The 23999-nt window shown below is 40.8% G+C and overlaps 1 protein-coding gene across 4 annotated transcripts in view; it reads right to left on the bottom strand.

The window, feature by feature from the left end:
- Window positions 1-23999, bottom strand: part of LOC124546611 (phosphofurin acidic cluster sorting protein 2-like) — a 676573-nt gene that overhangs the window by 36282 nt on the left and 616292 nt on the right. For all 4 annotated transcript variants that reach the window (XM_047125051.1, XM_047125049.1, XM_047125052.1 and 1 more), the window contains exon 16: window positions 5942-6120. In XM_047125051.1, the coding sequence (XP_046981007.1) occupies window positions 5942-6120 (179 nt within the window). The remainder of the gene's footprint in view (window positions 1-5941; window positions 6121-23999) is intronic.

Genomic DNA, 23999 nt, shown 5'->3' on the forward strand with positions numbered 1-23999 from the left:
AGTTACTGTCTACAAGGGTGGAAGAAAACACTTGGTGTTCAAGTAGCTGACCTTACTAGCAACTGCTTACTGTTCGGTACTCCTAGCCACACATCTTCTCATAGACACATTAACATCTAGGAGATAGCAAGCATGAGGATGACATACTGAACCACAGCATATGTGCTACATGCATCCTGGCTGCCATGTTGGCCAGTTTGTTTTCCAGAAATTCCATATGCTCTGGTATTCAGCAGAATGATACCTTCTTAATCAACCCTTCCATGTTGAGAACAGAGTCAAATAAATGAAACACATTAATCAGATTGGGTGCACTGTGTAGACTGAAGGGCATTAAAGATGTAGTTGCAGATGACTTTTACATCTTAAATGCATCTTGTCTGCTCCAGTGTCTTTGAGATCACCTGTAACTGCAGTTCAAAATACTGTACAGCCATTTAGTAAATAAATCCACAGGTCACAGCCAGGATACATTACACAGAAGTTAAAATAGTTCCCTCCCTCCCCTAATTCTATCTGTGAATACTGCACACAGTTTTTATGCTCACCTGAAAAGTTCATGAACCATAAAATAAGAAACATGTGGAGGGTTGTAGTTTTCCTTATATCTCAGTAACTCTAAAATAATTTGGGACTTGTTCAGTAATCAGCGAGGTCCTTGCCTGCAATCCTGACTTAATGCTGGCTTATGCTTCATGCCATAGGCCACTCGGTCATACACACACACACACACACACATACACACACACACACACACACACACACACACACACACACACACGCGCGAACACCCTAAGACAACTGCTCAGATTGTCACCCAGGTCATTTATATAGATCAGGAACAGCAGAGGTCCCAGGGCGCTTCCCTGGGGAACACCTGATATCACTTCAGTTTTACTCGATGATTTGCCGTCTATTACTACGAACTGCGACCTTCCTGACAGGAAATCACGAATCCAGTCGTACAACTGAGACGATACCCCATAGGCCCGCAGCTTGATTAGAAGTCGCTTGTGAGAAACGGTGTCAAAAGCTTTCCGGAAATCTAGAAATATGGAATCCACTTGAGATCCCCTGTCGATAGCGGCCATTACTTCGTGCAAATAAAGAGCTAGTTGCGTTGCACAAGAACGATGTTTTCTGAAACCATGCTGATTACTTGTCAATAGATCGTTCCCTTCGAGGTGATTCATAATGTTTGAATACAGTATATGCTCCAAACCCCTACTGCAAACCGACGTCAATGATATAGGTCTGTAGTTCGATGGATTACTCCTACTACCCTTCTTAAACACTGGTGCGACCTGCACAATTTTCCAATCTGCAGGTACAGATCTATCGGTGGGAGCTATTGTATCAGCGTAATCTGAAAGGAACCTAATCGGTATACAATCTGGACCTGAAGACTTGCCCGTATCAAGCGATTTGAGTTTCTTCGCAACCCCTAAGGTATCTACTTCTAAGAAACTAATGCTAGCAGCTGTTCGTGTTTCAAATTCTGGAATATTCCATTCGTCTTCCCTGGTGAAGGAATTTCGGAAAACTGCGTTCAATAACTCCGCTTTAGCGGCACAGTCGTCAGTAACAGTACCATCGGCACTGCGCAGCGAAGGTATTTGACTGCGTCTTGCCGCTTGTGTACTTTACATAGGACCAGAATTTCTTCGGATTTTCTACCAAATTTCGAGACAATGTTTCATTGTGGAACCTATTAAAGGCATCTCGCATTGAAGTCCGTGCCAAATTTTGCGCGTCTGTAAATTTTAGCCAATCTTCAGGATTTCGCGTTCTCCTGAACTTCGCATGCTTTTTCCGTTGCCTCTGCAACAGCATTCGGACCTGTTTTGTGTACCATGGGGGATCAGTTCCATCTCTTACCAATTTATGAGGTATGAATCTCTCAATTTCTGTTGCTACAATATCTTTGAATTTGAGCCACATCTCGTCTACATTTGCATAGTCAGTTCGGAAAGAATGGAGATTGTCTCTTAGGAAGGCTTCTAGTGACACTTTATCCGCTTTTTTAAATAAAAATTATTTTGCGTTTGTTTCTGGTGGATTTGGAAGAAACAGTATGGAGCCTAGCTATAACGATCTTGTGATCACTAATCCCTGTATCAGTCATGATGCTCTCTATTAGCTCTGGATTGTTTGTGGCTAAGAGGTCAAGTGTGTTTTTGCAACCATTTACAATTCGCGTGGGTTCGTGGACTAACTGCTTGAAATAATTTAGAGACTCAAATTTTCTCTGAACTGTTCAGCAACTAAATCATCGGAGTCTGGGGGTCAGTAGAAGGTGTGATAGCCATGAGAGCTTTGAATCATGAGAGCCAGGAACTTCACAAAATCCTTGAAACTTAGGACTGGTATCATTTATTTGCAAAACAGGGAAATTAAAAAAATAATTAAAATAAGCTCTCTGTCACACACACACACATATGCATAAAATCTAACACTAGTATGTACAATCCATTCGGCCAACCTTTTTTTTAAATTTTGAGTTGAGTCTGACATGTTGCTGCTGCAGAGTTAGAGAAGGATAAAAAACTAAATCATCAACAAATAAAGAGCAGTCCATTATTGATGCACATTAACACAATACTTTGACAACTCCTGAGGTACACTTGCTTCTTCTGTAGTCTGAAGGGAGGGGATCACTACAACTGCCTCCCTCCCCAGTTATGAATCTGTCTTGTTTGCCACATTGTATTTAAAAATTGTAGAATGATTTCTACAGGTTTATTGTTAAGGTGTTGGAATATATTGCAGTTGATTTAACAATGATCGAGTACAGTATCACATGCCTCAAACAGAGCTGTATCCAGATTACCTAAGGAGAAACAGCAACAATAGGATTCAGTACAGATAGGTATGATGTCCAGCCTATAGCTCTCTATTGTTGAACAGTAATGATCAGGTGCAGAGACTGACTTGACAGTGGTGGATGTCTTACTGAAATACTGGGGTGACATATTGTGAAATTTCCAGTAGTTTGTTTTGGAGATATCTCTCTTTCAGAATGGTTAGTATTTGTGGCCAACAGCATTTCCCGGAAAGCCTTCTTGTACTTCCCTGTACTTATGTTGAGCTAGTGGAACATTTATTTAGTCAAGGAATACTTCTCATGACTTCTTCTTACTGTCTTTAATCATTTGTCGGCTCTTGGCAAGCCAGACACCATGTTTCAAGTAGTTCTAAACTACCTTTACAGAGGTTGGCTTGCACATCCATCTGTGACACAAAATTTCAGCTTGCGTTTATTCTTCTAACTGAGACTCAGGTGCTCACCAAATGCAGCTATGATCCTACTAATCACATGATATGAAGAAACATGCCTATTCATCCTCCAGGCTTGCCAGGAACAACTGCTACAGTTGCTACACAGGAACTGTTGGACAATGACATTCACGACACAGTTTGAATGGCACCATGCCTACTGCCCACAGATTAACAAAGATGTCGAAAACCTAATTCCGGCATGCAAGCTGTGTGGTGAATGTCGGACCACAAAACAATAATTATTCACACATTGGTCCACAACAAGCCCTGTGCCAAAGAATAAATTTCAGTTTAATGGAACTGTACTTTTCCACAATGTACCAGATGAAGTACTAGTCACACATAGTAATATTGCATTTCACAGCTGTCAAAACCAGTCATGGTGCACAGATAAATATTGGCAACGTAAGAGATTATGACAACCAAAGGCATCAACTATGGTCTTCAACTAATATACTAGCTGTTCCACATCTCCTGGAACAGGAACATGATCTTGTAGACCTGTTGCTTGATATCTGCACTGTTCTATCTACAGACAAACAATGAGACAACATGCTTGGTGCCGACATTAAAAAGGCAAATGCACATATAACAGCTGACTATGATAGAGGAACTGTTAACCCTGCTTCTTAGTACCTGCAGAACAGCATTGGTCAATGATTGTGGCCATGTAGAATTCTTCCTCAGTCTCAAAACCCCAGTAAACCCTAATACCCAACACAGCAATTCATAGACATGCCATGTGTGGCCTGTTTCCAGCAAGGAATGTCAGTCTATACCTTAAGGGATTATCTAGGTTAGACATTGGGTGCCATGGTTTCCCAGGAGGAAAAGAAACTTTGTAAACTCACCAAAGCAGTAGCCAATCTTTAATAATTTCAGAAGCAGGCGTGTTTCATTCCCCCCTGACTTCCATCTAGTAATGTTATCAGAGTGTCACTCCTCACAGAGCCAACTTCAGCAGCACATGACTTGTGATGCTTACCTACTTGTGATGCTTACCTGTAGCCACTATCAGACACTGACCAGAATCCCACAAGAAGGCAACAGGCTTTATCATGGGGCAGGTACCACATGATTCAACACTAACTGCTGTTGCTGCTGCTGCTACCACCTCCACCTCTACTAATGTCAACATAAGTATCATGTGTCCAGTTGAGGATGACTTAGCTAAATCCAACAACTCGCTGTTGCCTCATTCAAAACTAGTACATGCCCCCATGGTGCAGCAACCACAATCTTAAATGACTTTGGGCCTTCATGTTGAATACAGAAGGGAGAGCTTTGATATCCCAGGTGGGCATCAGGAATTCAAACTGCCCACCAAAAACCAAGGACAACACATCACAAGCCGACACTGCCATGCTTACATTGACAGTGCCAGTCCAGGCACTATGCCATTTTGTTAGTAGAGCTGCTTTCCATCAAAGACAGTTAAGAGTCTGCAACCATGGAAAAGCTCCCCTCATTTACCTTTAGTGGAATGACACATTCCCTCTTCTTAATACAATCCCTTTTACATCAGACACATGATGAACCTGGTGATTCTCTCTGGGCATTCGTCAGTTGTGTTATTTTGTGCTCTGTTTGGATGTCAATGCTATGGACTCTAATGGCAATTCCAAAATTTATGTTTCATATTATCTGACAAGTATTTAACTAAATTTAGAAATGAAGGAGGTGTTACAGATGGAGATTCAATACCGGTAAAACTATTCTCATTGTCAGTAGTTCTAGATACAGGTTTCAGATTTGTAAACTGCGAAAACAAAGAAGGGATACATCTTAATGAAACATATCTGAGCTATCTTCATTTTTCTGAGAACATTCTACTGTTCTCACATAGTGCAGGCAGATAAACTTCATCAACAAACAGAATAACCTGACAAAGAATGTTTGAAAGTAGGCCTGAAAATAAACTCCAATAAATCTAAAATAATCAACAATAAACACATAAAAAATGAAATAGTAGATGTTAACAGTGGGATCATAGAAGTTGTTGAAAACTTTTTGTATTCAGGGTAGTTGAAGAAAACAGCTCAATGGACAGAAGAAGAAATAAACAGGAAAATTAACATGGCCTGGAGTGCATTTGGTAAACTAAATACTATTTTTAAAACTAAGCTTCTGATATATCTGAAACGCAAATTTACAATGCATGCGTATTATCTGTTTTGCCCATTGCAGTAAGACATAGACTTTTAATGTATTTAAAAGTGAAGGTGCTGAGTGATAAATGTTGAGATGCATAGTCTGAATTTTTAGGAGAGCTAAGAAAACAAATGAATATATCAAGAACAGGGTGGAGTAGCAGTGATAAGAAATGGCCGAGCTGACGATTTAATGGATGGTCAGTGGATGACATTTTAGAAAACATGCAGAGAAAAAAATAAATAAAAATAATAATAGAGTGCCACTATTAGTGTAGCAGTGTAGCTGTTAGCAATATTAAATTTGTTTGTGAAGTGTTGTCATTTCACTGTGCTTTTAGCATCACAACAATACAATGTTATTCACAAAACAGCAACAAGATGTGTTATATAGTCTAAAAACTAGTATATATTACATAGGGCTAAGATATGTATTGATATTCAACAAAAGTCAAACGTGTATAAGCACCTTTAATAAATAATTTTTCATCACGGAAGTGTTTTTTACGTACTTGGATTGCCCCATGGAGAAGTTGTTGATGTTAGGTGAGCTAGGAGGGGTGATGCGCTCTTTCTTTTCAGGTACTGAAGCGAGCGAAGGGGGCGAGCCAGACACTACTTGTGGCTGCATATTTTCATCCAAGTCCATCGAAGCAGATGATGTTCCATCCATTGGTCCCAGTCGCACATCCTATCAACATCTCAATTCTGTTAAACATGTGCAACAGTTGCTTCACAATATGATAAACTACAAAATGTTATTAATAGTAACAAGAAAAAAGATAATATGGAAATCCATGACACATCTTCATGAAAGCAGAGGCAATACAACAGCTTTGTGAAGCACTAAGAAAGAGAGAGATGTGTAATTACATCCATGTCATGTACATTAGGGTTGCAGATCAGAAGAGCCATTATTTAAATATCACACCTACAAGAAGAGTGAAAGAATGTAGAGGCCAGTATAACAAGGAATCCCTTGAGTGTGAAGTTACAAGTTCAATCATAAGTAAGGCTGATTTAAAAGTTCTGTGTTAACAACTACATCAGGAAAAATATTAGCTGCGACAACTACCATGTGGATCAGAAGGGCAACAGAAAATGAGAGTCCAGGAGGTGCATGGGATGCATGTATTACATTTCACGAAATGGGCCTCGTTGACATTCAAGAAATGTTCAGAACAAACCATTAACTTGCACCATGAATACCAAATTAAAAATGGTGCACTACAATGATCACAAAAGTTTGCACCATCAAGATAAAGGTGAATTCCTTGGGAGTTACAAACCACACAGGGCATTCAGCTAGGTATCCTCTCTTAAAGAATCGTGTTGGTATAATGGGGTCACGAGAACTAATGGAATGTGATCGCTTGCAACCAAATGCTTATCATGAAACTGGCTATTTTAAGGTTTAGCTGCAGATAGTGTGATAGTATGTTTTACAGACAAGGAAAAAAACAGACATCCAGAGGCTGAATTTGTCCAGTGGTTCCAGATGGTACAAATTGCAATGTCACTCTCTTTTCAGGTGGGATAGTTTGCTCTAAAGGAGTATGATTTTTATACACAGTCCAGGAATCAAGCAAAGGCAAGTTATTTTGACCAGCTATTGGTCAAAGGCAGTGCTCATATCATAGTTGTAGTTTTCTAATGCCCATTTTTTCACTCTTGCTTGCTGTGATCTAAGTATTCCTGCTACCAATGCATGATCATGCTCATCAGAAAGAATTGTAGGGGACAGAGCACAACAAATAACTTTTCAGCCAATTTATGATCCAAATTAACAGTCAGCATAATTGTATGCAAATGTGTTAAGGCATTAATTGATCTTGATAACATTCTCTTCATGTCTGTGATTTCCATGGTTCCTTTAATATGCATTTCTTCTTAGACAGGGTTGCAAGCAAATTCCTTATTGAATGATGAGATAAGTCTGTTTATCTCATCGACAAATTTTCGTGCCGATTCTGCAGTTTGCTGTGCATTGTCAAGTTGACGCTTTGTCTGAAATTTCAATGTCTTATGTCTTCCGATTCAGTAGCACTATTTGAAGTTGTGCAACCATCCATTGCTTCTCTTGAAATCACTGTAATCTATGTTGCAGGCAATTCAATGTGTATAACAAAGTAGGTCATTATGAAAATCATCCTGCAAACTGTAGCGAGCATATTTGGCATGTATCAGCACCAGTTTTTGTAACAAGTGAACATTGTCCTTCCTTGAATATCCATAGTTTTTCTTTTGCACACCTGGTTGTGGTGTCCCAAATTTCACATGGGACGAATTTGTGGGCCAAGGCTCCTTTGTTCATTCCTTCCTTTAAGGGCTCAGTACAGCATGACATTTAATTTAGTATTGTGGTGTGACATTTTCTAGATGGCACAAATCTCTTCAGCTCGGCTGAATAATGTTGTCAGCACTGTTTACCATTTGCTATTTGTTCTTAGTGTGAAGGATACTCAAACGTCCAGTGGATGTTTGCACAGAAAGAGGCAGTCTAGTGATTCATTTGAAAATGAATGGGAATGACAGAAGAGAGGGATGAGAATTTCCAATATTTACTGTGCAGTTGCACAAGTGATGGGTATTGCAAATTTGTGAGGAAACAGTATTATAGTAGTGTGCCGAAATAATTTAAAAATTTAGTTGACAATAAAAGAACAAAGAATTACAATGACAGACAAATGGGATTCATTGTTCAGTACGTCAAGAAGCACTTTATGCTAAATTTGTAGGCATGCAGCACTTGAAGATATTGGTGGCATGAATAAAAAGATTTCTGATGTTGCAAGCATTATTCCTCCATCAGTTGCAACTAAATTCAATGGAACTGAATGAAGAGTATGGGGACTCTATATACAGGGTGTTTATAAATGAATATCAGGGTTTTAATGCTTTATATTATTTATTATATTAAACTTACAGTTATAAATGACATGTCAAATGAAAGAGCAACTCAAACAGTTTTACCAAGAACCTTATAAATGTTCAATGTGAGCGCCATTTGTAACACGGCACACATCAAGTCTATAGCCGAGTTCTTCCTAAATGTTGATAGTGTGTCTTCAATGATTGTAGCAACAGCTGTCGATTTCTTAATTCAGGATGTCTACTGGTAGCAGAGGCACATACACATGACCCTTGATGAAGCCCAAAGGAAAAAATCACATCGCTTTAGGTCGGGTGAACGTGGAGGCCATGCAAAGCAAGCCTTGTCATTGGGCCCCTTGCGGCCTATCCAGCGCTTGGGTACGGTGAAGTTCAACCAATGTGACAAATGGTGCTCACATTGAATTGTTATAAGGTTCTTGGTAAAACTGTTTGAGTAGCTCTTTCATTTGACATATCATTTATAACTGTAAGTTTAATGTAATAAATATTATAAACCATTAAAAGCCCAATATTCATTTATAAACACCCTGTATTAATGACATATGTTGGTTAAGTCAAGGGGCAAGTCTGGAACAATTTTTCAATTTAAAACTTACTGTTGTTGAATTTATGAAAGAAAAAGAGGAGTGCAGTAATGAAAATTAGAACATCCAAAATGGATGAAGAACTGGCATTTTAAGTGGACTTGACTGCATATTGCCCACAGTAAGACACTGGAAGGTGAGAAACAACTTCTTCCTGATCTGATGGAGATGCATTTAAAAAGCAGATCACATTACAGAAGGGACACATCTACATCTTTACTCTGCAAACCACAGTGGGGTGCATGGCACAGGGTATGTCCCACTGTGCCACTTATTACGATTTGTTCCCGTTCCAGTCACGTGTGGAGGATGTCTGGGTGTGCAGTAATTATTCTAATCTTATCCTCACAGTCCCTGTGTGAGTGAAACACAGGGGATTGTAGCATATTCCTGGAGTCATCATTTAAAGTCAGTTCTTGAAACTTTGTTAATAGACTTTCTCAGAATAGTTTACGTCTGTCTTCAAGAGTCTGCCAGTTCAGGTCCTTCAGTACTCTCCGACAGATCAAACAAACCTGTGACCGTTCATGCTGCCCTTCTCTGTATACATTCAATATCCCCTGTTAGTTCTATCTGGTGTGAGTCCCACACACTTGAGCAGTATTCTAGAACCAGTTGCACGAGTGATTTTTAACCAATCTCTTTACTAGACTGATTGCACTTCACCCAGTATTCCACCAATAAACCGAAGTCTACCATTTGCTCTACTCACAACTGAGTCTATGTGATCATTGCATTTCAATTTCAAGTATTACACCCAGTCATACATTTGAGTTGGTCGATTCCAACAGTAACTCAGTGATATTATAGTCATAGGATACAACGTTTTTTTCATTTTGTGAATTGCACAACTTTACATTTCTGAACGTTTAAAGCAAGTTGCCGATCTTTGTAGCACTTTGAAATCTGGCAGCTGAATATTTATGCAGTCTGGCAGCTGAATATTTATGCAGCATTTTGATAAACACAATCAAGTTCCCTCAGCTCACTGCCATTAAAGAAAACATGAGGTTTGAAGAATTCATTGTAGCCCTGAAGTAATTATAAAGATAGTTTCCCGAACTGTACGTCTTACATCTTCTTTATCTTTTTCTTGGGGGAGGGGGGGAGGAGATGTTTTAGAGACCATTTACCAATTCAGTTTAAAGTGACCCAGTGCCAGTGCATGGGCAGATGTAACTGATAGATCTGCAAAGTAATTTCTATTTTAATGACATGTATATTGCTTTCCTCAGGTGAGTTTCCACATCTCCATAATGAGGTTGCAAAAATGCTACAATATTTCGATCAACATGCTTGTGTGAGAAAACCTTTTTCTTATAGTGAAACTAAATAAGTCATGATTACATGGCAACTTGAATGCGAAAATCTGTGAAATTGTCTGTACCTGTCTGTACACTAACAGTTTGTACAAAATAAAAATTACGTCTTCAATGTGCCAAAAATAAATAATACTGAAAACTTGTTTTGTTTGTGGTCTACATTGTTGAGAAATATGAAGTATAAAACCAAGTCGTATGCAGCATAGCTGCACTGCCATTGTTCGGTGCGTTCACAGTTTCCCACTCTTCACCCCTTCCCACGATCAGACAGAGAGGCATGGCGGTGGGGGAAATGTGCAACAAAGCTGAGCAGTATGGCGCTCATACCAGTGCATTGCCCACGAGCCACAATCTCGGCCACCCCTGCACTATACAGTCATACTGCTGTAGACTTATTCAAAATCAGTTCCTGATTGTATTTTTACTATGCTATGGATGATGTATGTAATCATGTTTAGTACCTGCTCCTACTGGTAGTGGAGGCACGTACACATGACCCTTGATGAAGCCCAAAGGAAAAAATCACATGGCTTTAGGTCGGGTGAATGTGGAGGCCATGCAAAGCAAGCTTTGTCATTGGACCCCTTGCGGCCTATACAGCGCTTGGGCACAGTGAAGTTCAACCAATGTGACAAATGGTGCTCACATTGAACATTTATAAGGTTCTTGGTAAAACTGTTTGAGTAGCTCTTTCATTTGACATATCATTTATAACTCTAAGTTTAATGTAATAAATATTATAAACCATTAAAAGTCAAGTTCCCAAGAACTGCGCTCCATGATCTGTTGCAGGGTGCCGCCCTTTCCACGCCACCTGGCACCGCGGTTCCCCTGCCATCGGACATGGACCAGATGGAAGCACAAGGCTGTGGCTGCAGTAAGGGGGTAGAGGTTATACACAGTCGGTATCCATCAGATATCATACAGATTCCAGGAACGCCTGAAGATGACAAGAAAACACCTTGGCAAAATATCATACCTATTGGACGATGTCATCAGGCTGAATACCCAAGAAATTTTAAAGATTTCTGTGTGTCGGAAAAACCTCAGATCACGGAATTTTTTCTCTCATAGACCAACACCTTCAGCTTATTACCCACAAACCCTATATGAAAAATACCAACCATTTCCTCCACTGACTGTCCACAGTTCCTTCCTTTACCACATGGTTCCCTGCTCGCCACTACTGATGCCACCTCCCTTTACACTAACATACCTAATACCCATGACATTACCACTATTGAACACTATCTTTCCCAATGACCAACAGATTACAAACCTGACACCTCCTTACTAGTCACCATGTCCAACTATATCCTCACCAACAATTACTTCTCCTTTAAAGGCATTAGCTGCAAACAAATCCTACAACTGTGGGCACACGCATGGCACCATCCTATGCCAATCTATTCATGGGCCATCTAGGGGGATCCTTCCTAAATGCCCAGAATCCCATACCCTCATCTGGTTCAGATTCATTGATAACATCTCCATGATATGGATCTAGAGTGAGGGCACCCCATCCACATTCCTCCAGAACTCAACACCTTCTCTCCCACTTGCTTCACCTGGTCCTACTCAACCCATCAAGCCACCTTCTTTGATATTGACCTCCACCTCAAAGATGGCTATGTCAGTAGCTCTGTCCATATCAAACCTACAAACCACCAGCAATATATCCACTTTGACAGCTGTCACTAATTCCATACCAAGAAGTCCACCCATGGCCATCACATCTGTAGTGACAAGCATTCCCTCTCGAAATATACCGAGGGTGCTCACTGAGGTCTTTGCAGATCGTAATTATCCTCCCAACCATGTACAAAAATAGATCTCCCATGCCTTATCTTTCTAGTCACTCAGCACCTCCCAAAGTCCCGCCATCCGGTCACATGGGAGCATTCCCCTCATGACTCAGTACCACCCAGGACTGGAGCAGCTCAATTACATTATCTGCCAGGGTTTTGATTACCTCTCGTCATGCCCTGATATGAGAAATGTCCTTCCCACTCCTCCCACAGTGGTATTCTGCTGCACACCGAACATACACAACATACTCATCCATCCCTACACAACCCCTGCTCCCAACCACTTGCCTCATGGCTCATATCCCTGCAATAGACCCATATGCAAGACATGTCCTATAAATCTTCCCACCACCACCTACTCCAGTCCTGTCACAAACATCACCTATCCCATCAAAGGCAGTGTTACCTGTGAAACCAGTAATATGACCTACAAGATAGGTTGTAACTACTGTGCTGCATTCTAGTTGTGCATGACGATCAACAAGCTGTTTGTCCACATTAACGGCCACCGTCAAACTGTGGCATAGAAACAACTTGTCCACCACTATCTTTATAATTACTTCAGGGCTACAATGAATTCTTCAAACCTCATGTTTTCTTTAATGGCAGTGAGCTGAGGGACCTTGATTGTGTTTATCAAAATGCTGCATAAATATTCAGCTGCCAGACTGCATAAATATTCAGCTGCCAGATTTCAAAGTGCTACAAAGATAGGCAATTTGCTTTAAACGTTCAGAAATGTAAAGTTGTGCAATTCACAAAATGAAAAAAACGTTGTATCCTATGACTATAATATCACTGAGTTACTGTTGGAATCGGCCAACTCAAACGTATGACTGGATGCAATACTTGAAATTGAAATGCAATGATCACATAGCCTCAGTTGTGAGTAGAGCAAACAGTAGACTTTGGTTTATTGGTTGAATACTGGGTGACATCCTTCATTTCAATGGCTGCTTCACAGCATGTGCCATCTGAATCCTTCCCACCAACACCAGCCAGCTTTTCTGAATTGCACAGGTGGAAACTCTCCCTGCAGTATACCTTACGTTCCCATAACCCTTCTGGCCTTAAGCTTTGTTAGTCACTGTCCTTATTCACGAAGCCCTTCCGTGTTCCCATTCCAGCACTACACACAGCACTCTATTCCACCAATGTACTACATTGCTCGGTACTTGTTCCGATATCATATTCACCTGCAAGCATGTATCATCATCATTTTACTCATGTGCACTGTCTGCACAGTCGACCATATAAGACACCAAACATTCCACTGACCCATCTTGCAGAAACACTGATATTTCATCTGCCACTTCTTTCTCTCTCTGTATAGTTCCTTGGGTTCCTTTCTTCCTAAGTGTCAGCATTGGCAACTGTTGTTGTGGATATAATTCAGTGTTTGCTTTTATATAATTGCCATTGCTCTGCTTAATATCAACACAACTAGCACTGTAGCACTGTTGAAAGTTACTTGTCAACTAAGCAGACTCTAAGCCATAGCCTTATACTGTGCTCACCATTGGATACCCACTTCCTGTAGCCAATAGCAGCCAATATTGTGTTTCCACGATAGACAATATGTGGGGTGTCGGATGCCATAAATAAGTAACAATATTTTTGACTGTGTACAGAAGAGACAAATACTCATTTCACCTAACTAATGTTAGCGTCTGCTTTATAACTTTCTCCCCTGTAGTCTGGGCAACACTGGACAATGTTAAAAAAGTGATAGGTAGCCCCTGTCTAAATGTTCTGGAGGTCTCACCAGTTCATTATGAATTGTAAGTATCTTCTCCATTTGGCCCACAAACCAATCTTCTTTGGTACATCTTGAAAAATCAAACAGCGGAAAATCTAGTATGAAATGTAACTTCCACATGCTACCTAAAATCCATAAAACCAACCGCCCAGTGTTGCGGAATAACAGCAAGTGCCGGCATGAAGATGAAGAACACAAGAGCAGAGAAGGCTGTGAGATGACATCAGCCAATAGTTCGCGGACTAGGACCGCACCACGACGGGAGCGGCCTCTGTAAGAAGAGAATACAAGTGCCGCTCCTGCCAGCATTGGCTGGACAGTAGAAGGCGCACACTAGTAGACCCGGCCGTGAAGAGAGCACTACAAGAGCCGTCATCCTAACTGTCATACTGAGACTTGTGCCTTATATTAATTGCTTGTATGGATATTGTTTATTGCAAAGGACATTGATTCTTTGCATGTTGCCATTTGCTTGCAACCCAAAGTGAGTATTGTCAGTCTCCTTTATTGTAATAAAAACCATTAAAGTGATTTTCTTGAACTGTTGTATAGCTATCCAAGAAAGCAGCATCCTTTAGGCACTCTATAAGAAACAAGTGGGCAGGACACCACTCCCAAGATGCCTCATTGCGGCCAGTTGCTGCGCCCCACTGAGAGAAGCTCTGCTCTTGTAGACTGACACCTTCAGCTTATTCCCTGCAACCTGCCCTCCTATAAAAGAGACGCAAATCATTACCTCCACTGACTCCCCACAGTTTCTGTTCCTTTACCACATGGTGCCCTTCTTGTCACTACTGATGCTGCCTCCCTTTACACTAAAATCCCTAACACCTACACATGGCCTTACCTTTATTGAACACTACCTTTCCCAATGCTCAATGGACTCTAAGCCTTCGACCTCCTTCCCAGTCGCCATGACCAACGATATCCTCACCCACAATTACTTATCCTATGAAGGGATTACCTACAAACAAATCTGGCGTACAGCTATGGGGATCCGCGTGGCAATATCCTGTGCAAACCTATTAATGGGCCATATAGAGGAATCCTTCCTAAACACCCACAATCCCAAACCCCTCATCTGGTTCAGAATCATTGATGACATCTTCGTGGTCTGGATCGAGGGTGAAGACACCCTATCCACATTCCTCCAGAATCTCAACACCTTCTCCCACATTTGCTTCACCTGATCCTACTCATTCCAACAAGCCACCTTTCTCGATGTTGACCTTCACCTCAAAGATGGCTGCATAAGTACCTCTGTTCACATCTAACCTACCAACTGCCAGCAATACCTTGACTTTGACAACTGTCACCCATTCGATACTAGAAGTCCCTCCCATACAGCCTGGCCACCTGTGACTGTCACATCTGTAGTGACAAGCCGTCCGTCTCGAAACATACTGAGGCCTTCACAGACTGGAATTATCCTTCTAACGTCGTGCAAAAACAGATCCTCTGTGCGTTCTCTCTCCAATCACCCACCATCTCCCAAAGTCCCACTGTCTGGCCACAGGGGAGCATTCCCCTCATGACTCAGTACCACCCAGAACTGGAGCAGCTGAATCACATTATCTTTCAGGGTTTCAACTACCTCTCATCATGCCTTGAAATGATGAATGTCCTATCCACTATCCTTCCCATCCTTCCCACAGTGGTATTCTGCTGCCCAATGAACTTACACTATATCCTTTTCCACCCCTACACAACCTCTGCTCCCAACCCTTTGTCTCATGGCTCATATCCCTCTAACATAACTATATGCCAAACCTGTCCCATACATCCTCCCACCACCACCTACTATGAATGTGTGAAACTAGTCATATGATCTACAAGCTAAGCTGCAACCACTGTGCTGCATTTTACGTGGACATGACAACCAACACCCCCTCTGTCCACATGAATAGCCACCGACATACTGTGGCCAAGCAACAGCTGGACCACCCTGTTGCTGAGTACACCATCCAACATGACATTCTTCATTTCAATGTCTGCTTCAAAGCCTGTTCCACCTGGATCCTTCCCACAGGCACAGGCTTTTCAGAATTGCATAGCTGGGAACTGTCCCTGAAGTATATCCTACATTCACGTAACCCTCCTGGCCTCAACCTTTGTTACTCATTGTCGTCACCCATATAGCCCTTCCCCCCGTCTAACCTCTCATCTGTACCTAGCTACCCTACACTCTCTCCACCTCATACATGTACACCCCACAGGCAGCACTTTACTGTCCCCCACTCCTACCTACCCCCAACATCTGGTTGCTTCTCCCATCATGCACTGCTGCTTACACTCTGGCCTCAGCAGCCAGAGGCTGCGGTCATGTGTGTGTGAGTTATGTTTGTGTGTATGTGTGTGTTTTGTCTATTTCTGATGAAGGTCTTATTGGCTGAAACCCCACTTTCTGACAGTCTTCTTCCTGTGCCTAACTGTGACTCAGCATCTCCATGATATGAGTAGTATATCTTGCCACATTTTCATACCTTTAGCATCAACAATACTAACTATACGTAAAGAGGCACTTCCCTTGTCAAATAACACTATCTTAAGCATGAATAGGTCTATTTGTACCCTAAAATATCACTTAAATCTGAACTGAAGTAAGGAATATCCTACCATTAATTATTGGTGTACCCTTTGAAAGTAGTGTTCCATCATCTCCCCAGCCAACATTAAAACACAATTCACCCTCATCCGAATTCTGGTTTCATACAGGACATTAGTTATATTCTATTGAGACCACTGGGATGTGAAAAGAGTAAAAGATGTACATTCTTCTTCATTTAAGTGCAATACAATGTAAGGACTTAACATTATTGTATTACAGTGCTGTTTCTAGTTATAAACTGAAACATTAGATTTTAAGAGTCTATGTGAAGATACTCTTTAATGCAGTAAAAGGAGTTCCGCCACAGAAAGTTTTTTAATTCAATACCACATTATTTACATGATGTTTGATGTGCTCTGGTAGGTGTTGAATATATGTGATATGCATGTGTCCAACTCTTTTCTATACTGATGTTGGCCCCTTGAAGTATTTGTAGAGGTTGTTTTCTGTCCTAATGTTATATTCATGACTTTCGCTATTTTTTGAGAAAAGAGAAATACTGGTAATAACAAAAGACAACTAGAAGAAGGGATTGGTTGGTAGGACATATTCTGAGGCATCAAGGGATCACCAATTTAGTATTGGATGACAGCGTGAAGGGTAAAAATCGTAGAGGGAGACCAAGAGATGAATACACAAAACAGATTAAGAAGGATGTAGGTTGCAGTAGGTACTGGGAGATGAAGAGCCTTGCACAGGATAGAGTAGCATGGAGAGCTGCATCAAACCAGTCTCTGGACTGAAGACTACAACAACAACCAAAAAATACAACCACCTGTTGCTGTTTTCTAATATTTCATTAGTTTCCTGGTGCTATTTTCTATTCCTATACTTGTATCATCCATAAAAAGACAAAATTTGTCATCTGTAGGAACGTGCTGAAAAGTAATGCCTCTGAATTTTTATGTGAGAACTCTTAAAGCTGTTTAAATAAAACAAACTTTAAGCCTTTATTCTTCATGTCATCACACTAGCAACCTCTTTTAACTCTGACCGTTCCGGTCGCGGGGTTGCAGAGAACGAAAGCGCGGCAGGATTGAACGGGAGCAACCCGTGAACAAACAAAATGGACGAATGGGGAAGGACAGACACGACTGACGACTGGGCAAGACCCTACGAACAACAAGAAGCAAGAAGCGACAAGGCACAAGCAAAAAACCTCACAAATCAACAACGTCCACTCATACATGGAAACAAGCAAAGTAAACACACTGTCTGTAGGGAAAATGTCAATAGACTCACACGAATATCAGACTGCCTCGCTGAGCGAGAGGCAGGCCCTTAAATACAGGACAGGGTACGTCGCTATTGGCTGCTGGGACCACGTGCTCCACCGTGGCACCCTCACGTTATACGCGGGCCAGGAGCGCGTGCAGCCACAGCTTACAGCACGAAGGCTGCAGAGACCTCTAGTAGTAACTGAGGTCCATGCCATCTGGCGTGGATTCAAAGCCCGCAGTGCTCGTACCAGTCAACCAACATCTTTTTCAAATGGGAGACCATTTTGTTGAGACCGCTACAGTAGAATGTTCGACTTTGTTGATGGAGCCATAACTTCCCCTCTGATTGCTCCACTACATCATTATCAAAGTGAAGTCCTCAAAGGCATTCTTAAAGTTTTGGAAACAGATCAAAATCGGATGGGACCAAGTCAGAGCTGTAGGGAGGATGACTGATGAAAGTAACCCCAAGGCATCGGATTGTTGCAGATGTCACAGCATTCGTATGAGGTGTGGCATTGTCATGCCAAACGAGAGGGTGCTCCATGTGTGGACGAACTCTTCAACTTCAAAACTCAATTACAGCGTACTGTTTCTAACACACTGACATAGTTACATTACACACCATCATGTTACATGCTACAATTCGGAGCCTTTTAGTGGCTGAGGGCTGCAAATGTCTACACATGAAGAATAAATATGTAGCGTGTTAACAACATTTGTTTTATTTGGAAAGCTGCAATTGCTTTTCACATGACAGTCGCATTATGGTCGAAGGTGCTTGTGGTGGCAGCCGAGTGTGCGTGAAGTGCACTTGGCTGTGTGAGCGTGTGTATGTTTTCTTTGCTGAGGAAGGCTTTGGCCGATAGCTGCACGTGCAGCAGTCTTTTCGTTGTGCATATCTGCAACTCAATGGGTCATCTTTCTGATGAGTAACTATCTATCCTATTCCTAATATTATTCTTTCTATACATTCCTTTCAGGTTTCAAACATTCCTTCTTTGATTGTCACTGGCTTGTCTTCTGAACTCTTCATAGTTATCTATTTTCTCTAGAGTTTTGTTCATTTTTGCTGTATTCAACATCCATCTTCCTCATAGTCCTGTATTCTCCTACAGCATTGTATTTCACCTCTAGCCACTCCTGCTTTGTTCTTTTGCACATCCTGTCAATCACATTTTTTAGATGTATGTATTCTCTTGTGCCCGATTCATCTGCTGCACTTTCATATGTTCTCCTTTCATGAATTAAATCCTATATCTTATCCAAGGATTTCTCGTGGGTCTTGCTGTTTTGCCTGTTTGCCCACCTGCTTCCTTCACTATATCATCTCTCAAAGCTACCCATTTATCTCCTATTATATTCCTTCCATTTCAGTCAATTATTACTTCATCTTCCCTCTTACACTAGTTCTTTCAATTCATCCAGGTATCAACTCCTTAATTTCCTACCTTTATGAAAGCCATATATGTGACAGCAATAGCAAGAAATCCTAATTTCAAGTGCAATCAGAAATACCACCTGCAAATGTACTTTACAGTCTTCTTTATTATGAGAAGGAAAGTTCTTACTCACGATATTGCGGAGATGCTGAGTCACAGATAGGCACAACAAAAAGACTTTTACAATTGTGAAATTGCATCTACCTATCTTACTGAAAAGACAAATTTCTGAAATTGTGAAAGTCTTTTTGTTGTACCTATGTGCGACTCAGCATCTTCGCTATAGGGTGAGTAGCAACTTTCCTTCTCATAATACTGTTAATTCCATTCTGTATTTTCCATTGTTTGATTATAGTCTTCTTTGTTTGCAGAGTATAGACATGTGAAAATAAAGATTCATCAGACACTGTTTTCTTAATAAGTAAGTCCTCTAAATAATCAAATCTATATAAATTTGTCTTTTCAGTAAGCTAGGTAGATGGAAATGGAAGAGAAAGCTTACTGTCTCTGTTTCAGTTTTAGGTTTGTCCAAGGCCTTCAATACTGTTGGCTATAAAATACTTCTAATCCAGCTAGAAGCACTAGGTATAAGAGAAATAGCAAATGAGTGGTTCCATTATTAGAAAGAAAATAAAAGGCAACAAGTGGAGATAGTTTACACGTCTACTGATGATAAACTTTCAGGACAACAGTTGTCAGACAAGAAAAATATAAACATAGGTTTTCCTCAGGGTAGTGCATTAAGTCCAATTCTGTCCTTAATAAATATCAGTGACTTTCCAGAGAGTATAAGACATGGTCACTAATAAAACACCAGAAACTACTATTAGAGAAAGTAAATGAAACCCTCAAGGGTGTTTACAATTGGTCAATACGTAATGAGTTAACATTGCAAAGTTTGTAGGGATGAATGTTGATTACCAGTTAACATGGAAAGAATACACAGAGATACTGGCTAAAAGTTTGTCTTCGGCATGTTATACTCTCAAGGTTCTATCACCAATTTGTTACAACCAATGTCTTGTGGTTACTTACTATTCCCACATACACTCACTCAGTTATTAGCTATGGGATTCTTTTCTGGTGATCAAACACACAAAACATGGACACAATTTTTGAAGTTAAGAACAGAGCCACAAGAATAATAACTGAAAATAGTAGTTGGGCTCATTGTAAACAACTATTTAAAAAACTGGATATCCTTTCTGCACCAAGTGAGAACATCTACCAATCTGCTGTGCAAATCAGGGAAAACATTGCTAATAATTATGTATATAATTGTGGAACAAGCATCATTTGGATTTACATTTAACCAAGGAAAAACTGATAAAACTGAAAATAGTATTTTCTATCAGGAAATAAAATTGGATGATAAACTGCCCAAGGAGATGAAAAAGATTATTAAAATACAGGGTGAGCACAAAGTCTTGCCCTGATTATAACAATTTGTCACAGAATAACTGTTTGACATAATAAGTTACATTTGATGTCATTACATAGGTTAGTGTTACTAGTTTCTTTAAAGGCCACTTATGTTAGTAAATCTCAACATAGTGCTCCCTTGGTAGCTCGGAGAATGTCGAGGCGGTATTCCAGTTCCTGCCAGGTGTTTCGTAACATGTGTTCTGTCACAGTACCCACAGCAGCTTGTATCCTAGCCTTCAGTTCGTCGACATCAGCAACTGGTGTGGCGAAGACTCTGTCCTTGATATAGCCCCAGAAAAAAAAAGTCAAGGGGCGTACTGTATGGAGAGCAGAGTGGTCAGGGTGTTGGACCATTCCTTCCAATCCACCGATGCTATTCCAAGGACAGTGTCTTCGTCACACCAGTTGCTGACATTGATGAAATGAAGGCTAGGATACAAGCTGCTGTAGGTACTATGACAGAACACATGTTACGAAACACCTGGCAGGACATGGAATACTGCCTCAACATTCTCCGAGCTACCAAGGGAGCACACATTGAGGTTTCATCGACATCTACATTTATACTCTGCAAGCCATCCAACGGTGTGTGGCGGAGGGCACTTTATGTGCCACAGTCATTACCTCCCTTTTCTGTTCCAGTCGCGTATGGTTAGCGGGAAGAATGACTGTCTGGAAGCCTCCGTACGCGCTCAAATATCTCTAATTTTACATTCGTTATCTCCTCGGGGGGTATAAGTAGGGGGAAGCAATATATTCGATACCTCATCCAGAAACGCATCCTCTCGAAACCTGGCGAGCAAGCTACACCACGATGCAGAGCGCCTCTCTTGCAGAGTCTGCCACTTGAGTTTGCTAAACATCTCCGTAACGCTATCACAGTTACCAAATAACCCTGCGACGAAACGCGCCGCTCTTCTTTGGATCTTCTCTATCTTCTCCGTCAACCCGATCTGGTACGGATCCCACACTGATGAGCAATACTCAAGTATAGGTCGAACAAGTGTTTTGTAAGCCACCTCCTTTGTTGATGGACTACATTTTCTAAGGGCTCTCCCAATGAATCTCAACCTGGCACCTGCCTTACCAACAATTAATTTTATATGATCATTCCACTTCAAATCGTTCCGCACTCATACTCACAGATATTTTACAGAAGTAACTGCTACCAGTGTTTGTTCCGCTATCATATAATCATACAATAAAGGATCCTTCTTTCTATGTATTCACAATACATTACATTTGTCTATGTTAAGGGTCAGTTGCCACTCCCTGCACCAAGTGCCTATCCGCTGAAGATCTTCCTGCATTTCGCTACAATTTTCTAATGCTGCAACTTCTCTGTATAGTACAGCATTATCCGCGAAAAGCTGCATGGAACTTCTGACACTATCTACTAGGTCATTTATATGTATTGTGAAAAGCAATGGTCCCATAACACTCCCCTGTGGCACTTACTAACGTAAGTTGTCTTAAAAACAAAACAAACTAGTAACACTAACCTATGTAAAGGCATCAAATGTAACTTATTATGTCAAATGGTTATTGTTATAAATTTTTATAATCAGAGCAAGACTTTGTGCTCACCCTGTACATTTGTTTAAAAATACAGCTAAAACATTCTTCACAGATAATGCATATTACGTAGAATACTCACAGAATTAGTTAATAATGAAAGGGAGGATAATTACAACACTCCACCATATTACAATACATGGTCAGAATATAATGCTTTTACAGGAAAATAATGTGGCAAGATGTACAGTGTGTGATAGTAATGTCTTGTCATTCTCCTGAGTTCTATGTCTCTATTTGAGGATATGGAGAAGTATTACATGTACAGCCTGGAGTCAGTTTTTCAAAAAGAAGGGAGTGCAAGGAGCATACCAGCATGTTCATGGCTGTCCAAGAGTCACTAGTGTCCGCAGCGTGCACAGTGGCAAACTATGTCCTATATTATGAGTACTCTGGTACAAACTATGCAAGTTCAGAAAAACATTGTAAAACAGGGACCAGCACTTAAGTCAGTGCAGACGATACGACACTGACCTCATATTCAGGAGGATGGAGCTTGCTCTGTTCAAACATCTAGGTTTAGGTTTTCCGTGGCTTTCCTAAAACATTTCGTGCAGGTACTGGATAATTCCCCCACCAAGGCCACGGCCAACCATCTGTCCTATCCTCATAAAAGCACAATTATGTATTTGTGTGTATGTATATTTTTAGCTATTTATTTTCATTGCTTGATAGTGACAAATCCTATATCATTGTGAGATGATTCCTAGATGAATAAATAACATCAAATCAAGTCAATCGCAGCTTATTTCCTTTTCAGTAACAAGCAAATATGTTACTACAATATGCTAATTTCCTACATAATTAATAGTTTATCCAACAAATTCTGCAGACACTATGTGGTGTGTGTAACTCTGAAAGGGCAAATTGTTCTTGATCCATCATGAAACGGGGAAGAAATATGTTTTTTTGTCAGGTGGACATGACATGGATCTAGTTATGTTATGCCAAAACGTATTAACCTCTTCCAAATTTAAACATTTTCGTGATATTGGTAGCACTCCATAAATAAGCATTGGATACTGGTAATTTATGTGTCATAACAGCTTATTTTTTTAAACAAGCATTCACAATTTAGTAACTCACTATAAACTAAACATAGTATCTGTCACCATTTTCCTATCCTCATCCTTTCCCTGTCTTACCGTTTTTCCTACCATCCCTTGTCATAAGTAAAGAGTGGGGTGGACAGGGCTCCTTAGCCATAGTGAAGGCAACCTGTCCACGGGTGAAAACCCCGAATAATAAGCCTCTCAAGTTAACAACTTGGGTAGTATCTTGGACAGTGGCTCGCCATTCTCCCGTGAAGAATAATCTTCAACTGAGCATGGAGGGAAATTTTGCTGAATGCACTACCCCAGGTGGTAACCAATCCACTTTCACCCAAGGTGACGTTAGCGGACCTTCAGATTCTGGGGAGTCTGCACCAACATGCTTTGAGGATGAGTCAGAGCACCTGGAAATCACCGGACGTAAACTCAGACTAATATGGCAAAGCTCCTTCGCAACATTCAACGCAAATTCATTGATCAAAGTGGGTAAATTGAAACATCTGAGCGATTCATTAACACAACACAACATAGAACTAAGAGCAGCACAGGAAACCAGATTCACAGATGATCGTGTCTTCGAGTCCCAAGGATACAGAATCCTCAAAGGAAAAATGGGTCAGTGGGTAATGAAGAACTACCCCACTTAGGTACAGGATTTATAATCAGTCAGAAGATACTGGATTCAGTGATTGACTTCATTTCCCAAGCAGTTGTGTATCCATCCTCTCCCTCAAATCTGCTAACAAGAGTTACAGTGTAGTCAACGTACATGCCCCAACCAACCAGGACAACAGATGCAATCCACACAGAACTGACAAATTCTGGGAAGACTTAAAAGACATTTTCTCTAAAGTCCCAGAGACACACACGCTGTCATACT

The sequence above is a fragment of the Schistocerca americana genome, chromosome 1, assembly GCF_021461395.2.
Source record: "Schistocerca americana isolate TAMUIC-IGC-003095 chromosome 1, iqSchAmer2.1, whole genome shotgun sequence".
NCBI classification, from domain to species: domain Eukaryota; kingdom Metazoa; phylum Arthropoda; class Insecta; order Orthoptera; family Acrididae; genus Schistocerca; species Schistocerca americana.